Here is a 9,955-nt window from a genome sequence, read left to right as displayed (position 1 = left end):
AATAATAACTAATATTGGAATATTGTTTTATTGTGGGAACTTCATATAATTAAATATTAATATGAATTTTATCGAAAAGACACATACTAATACATATAAAGGGATAATTTTTATATATTTGTTAAAGATCCAATTTGGGATTAGTAATTTTATATCCTAAAAAACTGGATAAATAGAGAAAAGGATATAGACTTAATTAACGTTAAATTCCATTTTATTATTCTATATTAACGCGTATTATATCATCATTATGTTGTCATAGAATTAATAAAATATAGAATTTTTAATAAATTATTTGATTGTATATACATTGATAATTCTAGCAGTATAATCTATAGGAAAAAATGAACAATTCATAACATTTAGCAAATATTTATTTAAATTTATATATTAAAAGAGTAAATATATCTTATCTCTCTCCTCTTAAAGGACAATATGACAACTTAAACATATTTTTCTATTATACTTTAAAATTTGCATCAATAGTTATTTATGTATTAATATTTACTATGTATTATTTTAAAACAATTCACATTTAAATAGCATAATAGACACGGGTTCATTGCTAATTGTTGTTTTAAAGAATGGAAAGAATGGCAAAATATATTATAAAATTACCCAATAAAGAATACTTATAAATTGGAATATGTAGGAATAAAAATAAAGTTATTGGATTCATTAAAATGGATTGTGAATTTATTTTCTTTCATTAAAACAATATAAATTTATGTATATGCAATTAAAAAGGTGAACAATGTAACTTATTTTATAAATGCTATAATTTTAGAAAAGTCTATATTATATATTATAAGAAACAAGTATATAAAAAATTAATCTATCTTATTAAATAACTATTTATATACTTTTAATAATTATAGTAATGATGGGTTTTTTAATTGTTTCTATTTTTGCAGTATATTATTTTTGGGGGACTATTTATTAAAACAAAAGATATGGCGTTGTTTTATTCATACGATGAACCATAAATATAAGTATATATTTTTTAAATTCATAATAAAAGTATATCCATTTTTATAGTAAAATTATTCCAGATGTTAGTAAGAATGCCATTTTTTTGTATAAATGCAGCATATCTATATTTAATCAAAAATGTATTAAGCAACCCTCTATTTAAGGTAATTTAGCTAATTATCATAAAAAGGAATGTAACTTTTCTTTAGTAATAATATTGTTTTATTATCTTATATTAATTTCATTATTGAAAAACTTATAATATATTTAACTACAGGCAGTTGTTATATATAGGATTAAAGTATTTGGATCACATATTGGGAGCAGCATATATAAAACAGAATGATTTTACTCAATTTACAAATCAAAAATAAAACTCCATTATAATGAATAAGAAAGTGGTATATCATTTTTTAATAATAATAGTTTCCTTTAAATTTTTTTATATTGTATTACATATAAATATCATTAAACTTTATTTTAATAATTCGCGTTTTTATTGTTTTTAAATATTTTTTTAGTGACAATGGTTCAATTCTTTATGGATATATATTCCCGATGAATTGGGAGATGATGGAAACTATCAATTTTTATATAATCATCAAAATTTAAAAAAGTATTGTACTAATAATAATTGTGCAACTGAGTTCGATAAAATTAATGCTGGATGTTTATATTTGTTTAATGCATTATTTGTGGATTATAATGCGTTTAAAGATAATTCAAACAATAACATCGATGTTGTTTATTACATTATTATATGGTTAAGTTATATGTTAAGCCTAAAAAAAGATAACGGAATCAATAAATTAAACGACTTCTATATTGATCATATAGAAAAAAATACGCATTATATTAAAAAAATAGAAGGTGTTCGTGAATATAAATGTTATAAGAAAATCATAGATCAAAAAAAGGATTTGTTGGATATGAATAATAATATTATATCTAATTTTTATAAAGCATTTAAATCATTATGTGAAATGTATTCTACATTTGGTGGAAACACGTCAAATTGCAAAAAAATTTCGGATAAAGCTAATCAATTTTTTGAAGAATATAATGAACTTAATAACTATTCTGATATTACTAAAGGTAGTCCATATTATAAATTATTGTCTACACTATCTAATGATTATGATCATTTAAAAAATATATGTAAAGATGCTCAAGGAAGCAATTTTCCAACACTTCCAGAGATAAACACACCGAAAGATACTATAAAAATTCCTGGAGAATTTTCTGAACAAAAATTTGAACAAAAATCTGCAACTAACTCTGCACAAAATTATGATATTAGATCATCAAGTTCGTCGATAGTAAGCAAATTAATTCCAGTTGTATCGATATTTGTTGCAATATCAATTTTTTTTGGAATTTCTTATAAGGTGAATAATAAGGAATTAAAAAATATTACATTTAAATATTATTTTAATTATATATATGTAAACGTTAACAAAAAAATAATACGTTTCTTAACATTTTATATTAGTATTCATTATTTGGATTTCGGAAACGATCTCAAAAACATTTAAGAGGAAAGCTAAAAAAATAAAGAAGAAAATGGATCATTAATAAATTATTATGAGTATGACGATTAATATATTTTAAGAAACTATCTATTTGAAGTAATTTATGATCATAGTTTTTATATTGTTTTTATGTTGTGGGTTAGGGTTGTCTTCGTGGAACCCATATTCGGGTTAGGATTAAGTATTATATATTTATTTAATTTTTTATAATTTGAACGCTAATTAAATATATGTACTATCTTGGATTTTTAATATAGAGCTGAAGCCTAAATATGCAACCAAAAAAGGGTCACATAACATTTTTTCATAAATTATAATATATATAATTTAGTGTTCATATCGATTTAATATGGTTAAAAAAAATGTCTATATTGCATATATTAATTCATATTATGATATATCATAATTATTTATTATATAAGACTTGTTAACCCGGAGCTATATTGAATTATGCATATCATAATACGCAATATATTTATTTATTTGATGAAAAATTTTATTTAATAAACTTATTATTTGTATCATATTTGTTTTAATTTAAATTATATTACGCCAACTGAACTGTAATAATAGTATTATATATGACATTGGGTATCAATTATATGATGATTCATTTGGAACAATTGCCTACATTACAATATATATTCGGATTAACATGTGTTTTTAACATTAATTAAATATATTACCAATGTATAATAATCATAAAATATAGATTCATAAAATACCGATCGAGATTCGACAATATAACATTGTCTATAAAATATTAATATGTAACTAACATTTTTAATAATACAATAAAAATATGCATAATAATAAAAAATTACATTATAAAAATATGTATACTATCCTTTTATTTTTCAATTGTATTTAGTTAATTTTATGCTAATATTTTAAATTCAAATTATAGAAATAGTTCTGTATAATTTAATTTATTTCCCATAAAGGTATAATATTAGATTAATCACTATTAATTTTTAAGGTTTATAGTTTTGAGGTATATATAAATTGGAAACATATATTTAAATAGTTAAAAAAAAAATATAAGTATATAATAAAATTTTATGTTATATTTTGTTATAATACTTATAAAAAACTTGGTATGTAAATTTAATGTTATTATTATATGCTTATGCATATAATCTAATAAAATACTAATAATTAATATTGAAATATTATTTTATTGTGGGAACTTCATATAATTAAATATTAATTTTATCGAAAAGACACATAATAATATATTATAAATGCACCATTTTTGTATATTTGTTAAAGATACAACTTGGGATTTGTAGTTTTATATTCTAAAAATTGGATAAATAGAGAAATTGTTAAAGACTCAATTCATGTTAAACTTCATTTTATCATTCCATATTAACGCATATTATATTGTCGTTGTTTTACCATATAATTAATAAAATATATAATTCTTAATAAATTATTTGAATTTATATACATTGATAACTATAGCAATAAATATATAAAATTGAATGCAGAACATTTAGAAAATATTTATCTAAATTTATATATTAAAAGAGCAAATATATCTTATCTCTCTCCTCTTAAAGGCCAATATAGCAACCTAATTAAACATAGTTTTCTATTATACTTTAAAATTTCATCAAAGGTATTTATATGCTAATATTTACTAAGTATTATTTTTAAAAAAATATGCATTCAAAGACTTATTTAATCTTATAAATACGGGTACAGTGCTAATTTGTATTTTAACAGTGGAAAATATGCAAAATGTATTATAAAATTACCCAATAAAAAATGTTTTTAAATTGAAGTATATAGGAATAAAAATAAAGTTATTGAAAATGTTAAATATAATTCGAATGAATATATATTAAATAAAACAATACAAATTTATGTATATGCAATTAAAAAAATGAACAATGCAACTTATTTTGTAAATGTTATAATTTTAGAAAAGTCTGTATTATATGTTATAAGAAACAAGTATATAAAAAATTAATTTATCTTATTAAATAACTATTTATATACTTTTAATATTATAGTAATAATGGATTTCTTAATTGTTTCGATTTGTGCAGTAGATTACTTTTGGGTTACTACTTATTAAAACAATAGATATGACGTTGTTTATTTTCTATATCAGGGCATATGTATAAGACGATATATTTTTAATTCATTATAATCCTATTTTAATTTTATTATAAAATTATACTGAAAGATATTAAGAATAACAATTTATGCATAGATTGTGTTATATATACATATGATAAAAAATGTATTAAGTACCCCCAAAATAAGGAAATTTATTTTACCATAAATATATTATATTGTTCCATATTATCTTTAAATTAATATTAAAAATGATAATAAAATGTATAATCACAGATAATTTTATATTAAAATTCAATTATTTTGTCATTTATTAAGCGTAGAATATATAAAATATGATGTTACATAATATGCATATTACAAATAAAATAAAATTACAATGGATCATATCCTGGTATATGCATTTTTTAATAAAATTTGCTTTTTCTTATATTTTTCGATGTTATATTACCTATAAAATTCATTAAATTTTATTTATAAAAGTTTCATTAACATATATTTGTATTATACTTTTTTAAATGTTTTCTTAGTGTCTAAGGTTTGATAAATTGAGAAATTATTTCCCCGACGAATTAAACAAATCTACAAAGAATGATATTCATAGTTTAGGGAATATTAAGAATTATTGCTCTAATGGAGAATCAGAGGAAACAGGATGTAAGACTGATCTCGATAAAATAAATGGTGGATGTCTATGGTTGTTCGAGCAAAACATTGTTAATAGGATTAATGATTTAAGTAATGAACAACTTAAAGTGTTTATTATATACATTATTATATGGTTAAATTATATGGTAAACCTAAAGAAAGATGGCGAAATCAAAAACCTAAATGATTTTTATACTAAATATATAGAAACTAATACGCATTATACTAATTGTAAAAAAAATAATAATGATTGTAATCATACATTAAAAGAAAAAACTGGATATAATAATTTTAAGGAAATCATAGATAAAAGAAAGGATTTTGTGAATATTAATTTTGAATATATCCCTAAATTTTATGATGCATTTAAATCATTATGCAATATGTATACTGAAATTGATGCAAACAGCCCCAATTGCACGAAATATTTGATTGATGCTAAAAATTTTGTTGAAAAATACGAAAAACTTAATGATGATTCTATAAGTGGAGATAGTTCATATAGACAAATATTGTCTACTTTATCAACTGATTATGATAATTTTAAAAATTATTGTATTAGCAATGGTGTTAATTGTAAAGGTTTTCCACCTCTTTCATCGATAAAAAAAAAACAAAATTCTGAACTTTCTGAAAAAATTTCTGATGTTACATCATCAAGTTCGTCGATAAAAAACAAATTAATTCCAGTTTTATCGATAATTGTTGCAATACCAATATTATTGGGAATTTTTTATAAGGTAAATAATAAGGAATTAAAAAATCATTTTCGTGATTACTTATATGCGATTATCCAAAAATATATAATATGTTTACCATTTTTATATTAGTATTCGTTATTTGGATTTCGGAAACGCTCTCAAAAACATTTAAGAGAAAAACTAAAAAAATAAAGAAGAAAATGGACAATTAATATATGATTCGAATATTAATAATGATTAATATATATTAAGAAGCTGTCTATTGGGAAGTAATTTTTGCATAATTTTTATATAGTTTTTATGTTGTAGAACCCATATTCGGGTTAGAGTTAAATATTATGTCTTTATTTAATTTTGTATAGTTTGAACAAATCACAAGATGAAGTTCAAAATATGTAACCCCCAAAGGAATATTGCCATTAATATGAAAAGGCCTACATAACATTTTTTCATAAGTTATAATATATATAATTTAGTGTTCATGTCAATTTAATATGATTAAAATAAAATGTCTATATTGTATATATTAATATAGATATTGATTATATATGAATTCATATTATGATATATCATAATTATTTATTATATAAAGATTGTTAATCATAATTATAATGAATTATGTATATCATAATATGTTTCTTTATTTAATAAAAATTTTATTTAGTAAAACTTATTATTTGTATCATATTTGTTTTAAATTAAATTATATTACCCCAACATAACTTTAATAATAACATTATATATTAAGTTGGGTATGAATTATAATAAAATTCATTTTGAATATTCATCTACATTATAATATACCTTCAGGTTAATGAATATATTTTATTGTTAATTAAACATATTACCAATATATAATAGGTAGTTAAAATATAGATTCATAAAATATCGATCGAGGTTCGATAACACAACGATATCTATAAAAGATGTTTTATGCATCTAACATTTTTAATAATACAATAAAAATATACATATTAATAAAAAATTACATTATAGATATAGGCATACTGTCCTTTTAACTTTCGATTATATATATTATAATTTTATGCTAAAGTTTTAAATTCAAACAATAGAGATACTTATATATACATTAATTTATTTACTATAAATGTATAATATTAGATTAATCACTATTTATTTTAAGCTTTATAATTTTGAAGTATAAATATATTACATTTAAAATTGCTAAAAAATAAAATATAAGTATATTAATAAAATATAATGTTATAGTTTGTACTAATAATTATAAATAATATATATATAGAATAACATTATTATTATACCCCTATAAATATAATATAATAAATTAATCTACTAGTAACTAATATTGAAATATTGTTTTCTGTGGAAAATTAATATAATTAAACATTAATATTATCGGAAAGGCACATAATAATACATTATAAAGGTATCAATGTTATATATTTGTTAAAGATTCAATTTAGGATTTGTGGTTTAATATTTTAAAAAACTGGATAAATAAAGGGTTAAAGACTCAATTAATCTCAAATTCCATTTCAATAATACATATTATATTAACATTGTTTAATCAATCATCATTTTTTAATCTTAAATAGCATTATTTTACCATATAATTAATAAAATATAGAACTTTTAATAAAGTATTTGAATGTATATACATTAATAACTATAACAATAAATATATAATATAAGAATGAGTAGTGCAAAACATTTAGCGAATATTTATTTAAATTTATATATTAAAAGAGCAATATATCTTATCTCTCTTCTCATAAAGGGGAATATAACAACCTAATTAAACATTGTTTTATATTATACTTTAAAATTTGGATAAATACTTATTTATGTGTTAATATTTAATATTTACTAAGTATGATTTTAAAAACAATCTACATTCAAAGAATTATTTAAGATTATAAATACGGGTTCAGTGCTAATTATTGTTTTAAAAAATGGAAAAGGTGGGAAAATATATTATAAAATTACCTAATAAAGAGTACTTATAAATTAGAATATGCAGGAATAAAAATAAATTTATTTAAAATATTAAAATATAATTGGAATGTATATATATTAATTAAAAGTAATATTAAAATCATGTAATTTGGATAGAAAATGGAGCATATAACTTTAAAATACTATAATTTTAGAAAAAACTATATTATATATTATAAGAAACAAGTATATAAATATTTAATATATTTTAAAAAATTATTATTTATATGGTTTTAAGTATAATAATAATAATAATAATACTTGTTTATTTTTAAATTTATACAGTATTTAAGTTTTAGGGCGTTGTTTACGTTTTATATTAAAGCATATGTATAAGTATATATTTTTTAAATTCTTTATAAAATTATATCCATTTTTACAATAAAGTTATACCAAATGTTAGTAAGAATAGTATTTTTTGTATAAAATGTATTAAGCAACCCTTTATTTAAGGTAATTTAGCTAAATGTCATAAAATAAGTATAATATGATTTTAGTAATACTAATGTATTATTATTTAATATGAAATTCAAATTAAGAATAATACATTTAACGAAAGACAATTTCTATGTAAAGAGCTTAAATAAATACAACATATATTTTATACAATATATATAAATAACACCATCCCACATAATCTCCAAATTATAACGGAATTTCATTATAATGCCTGTTTATCTGGTATATATCCTTTTTCTTACATTATTTGGATGTTGCATTAACTATAAATTATATTAATTTTCATTTTAGTAACATTTATATTAATACATTCTTTTGTTTAATTCGTAAAATATATTCGTAGTATGATGTAATTGACGTGATAGATCGTGGTCTTGTCTTCGATCCGAATTCTCAAAATTATAAGTTCACAGGAAGTCATACCGAAATGCATTGTCCTAACCAAAAATGTGATAATGATGACAAAAAAATTAGTTCTGCTTTTATAGCATTTCTAGCTTTCTTTAATGTTGAGGGTGTTGATGAGAATTTAGATAGTGATAAAATTGCTGAATACGCTATTTTATGGTTAGGTCACAAACTGAATCAAAAAACAGAATATGGAACCACCACATTAAGCGATTTTTATACTAAGCATATAGAAACAAATAATCATTATAATCAGAAAATATTTGGTGATAATAATAAGATTAAAAAGGATATTATAGAAAACAAAATAGAATCGATGAATATCGATATTAAAGATATATTTAATTTTTATGAAGTATTTAAATTATTATGTAAGATGGATAATGAACTTGGTAAAAACAAAGGCAAACGCAATATATGTTTAAAAAGTGTTGGAGAATTTTATGAAAAATATGAAAAACTTAAAAATGGTTTAGATATTAATAAAGGAAGTTCTTATTTACAACTATTGTCTAGTTTATCAAAAGATTATGACAAATTTAAAGAGAAATATAAAAAAGTATGTAGTGATAACGAATTTGTTGAAGCTTGTTTACGAAGTCCAGTGACAAAAAGTCCAATGACAAATTGTCCAGTGATAAATTGTCCAGTGATAAATTGTCCAGTGACAAATTGTCCAGTGACAGAAAGTCCAGTGACAGAAAGTCCAGTGACAGAATGTCCAGTGACAAAAAATACACTAATTACAATTGGAATTATATTTGTTGCAGCATCAATTTTATTGGGAGTTTCTTATAAGGTAAATAATAAGATATTTAAAAATTATTTTCATTATATATTTGCAAACTTTAACAAAAAAATCGTACATTTTTTTAATTTTTTATATTAGTATTCGTTATTTGGATTTCGGAAACGATCTCAAAAACAACATTTAAGAGAAAAGCTAAAAAAGTAAAGAAGAAACTGATCATTAATATATGCCCCTGATAATAATGATCATTATACTTTAAGATATTTTTATATTTGAAAATAACAAATTTTTATCAAAAATGTTTCATAATTTTTATATAGTTTTTATGTTGTGGGACCCATATTAGGGTAGGGATAATTATTATATTGTATTTAATTTTTTATAAGTTGAACACTAATTAAATATATGTACCATCCCGT

The 9,955-nt window shown here is 20.3% G+C and overlaps 3 protein-coding genes across 3 annotated transcripts; all 3 read left to right on the top strand.

The window, feature by feature from the left end:
• Nucleotides 1-1,358: 1,358 nt before the first annotated feature.
• Nucleotides 1,359-2,527, top strand: PY17X_0201300 (PIR protein; the record flags this gene model as incomplete). Its single annotated transcript, XM_022957908.1, has 3 exons — nucleotides 1,359-1,373; nucleotides 1,590-2,360; nucleotides 2,465-2,527. 3 exons carry the CDS (start codon nucleotides 1,359-1,361, stop codon nucleotides 2,525-2,527), a joined length of 849 nt encoding a protein of 282 aa, XP_022811319.1.
• A 2,444-nt stretch (nucleotides 2,528-4,971) lies between these two features.
• On the top strand, nucleotides 4,972-6,133 carry PY17X_0201200 (PIR protein; the record flags this gene model as incomplete). Its single annotated transcript, XM_022957906.1, has 3 exons — nucleotides 4,972-4,986; nucleotides 5,123-5,980; nucleotides 6,071-6,133. 3 exons carry the CDS (start codon nucleotides 4,972-4,974, stop codon nucleotides 6,131-6,133), a joined length of 936 nt encoding a protein of 311 aa, XP_022811318.1.
• Nucleotides 6,134-8,584: 2,451 nt separating this feature from the next.
• Nucleotides 8,585-9,740, top strand: PY17X_0201151 (uncharacterized protein; the record flags this gene model as incomplete). The annotated part of the gene is made up of 3 exons (XM_719115.2): nucleotides 8,585-8,599; nucleotides 8,721-9,584; nucleotides 9,675-9,740. 3 exons carry the CDS (start codon nucleotides 8,585-8,587, stop codon nucleotides 9,738-9,740), a joined length of 945 nt encoding a protein of 314 aa, XP_724208.2.
• Nucleotides 9,741-9,955: the final 215 nt, after the last annotated feature.

Source organism: Plasmodium yoelii (genome assembly GCF_900002385.2).
Source record: "Plasmodium yoelii strain 17X genome assembly, chromosome: 2".
In the NCBI taxonomy this organism is placed as follows: domain Eukaryota; phylum Apicomplexa; class Aconoidasida; order Haemosporida; family Plasmodiidae; genus Plasmodium; species Plasmodium yoelii.
The sequence above is the reverse complement of the archived record's forward strand: the minus strand, read 5'-3'. Positions and strand labels throughout refer to the sequence as shown.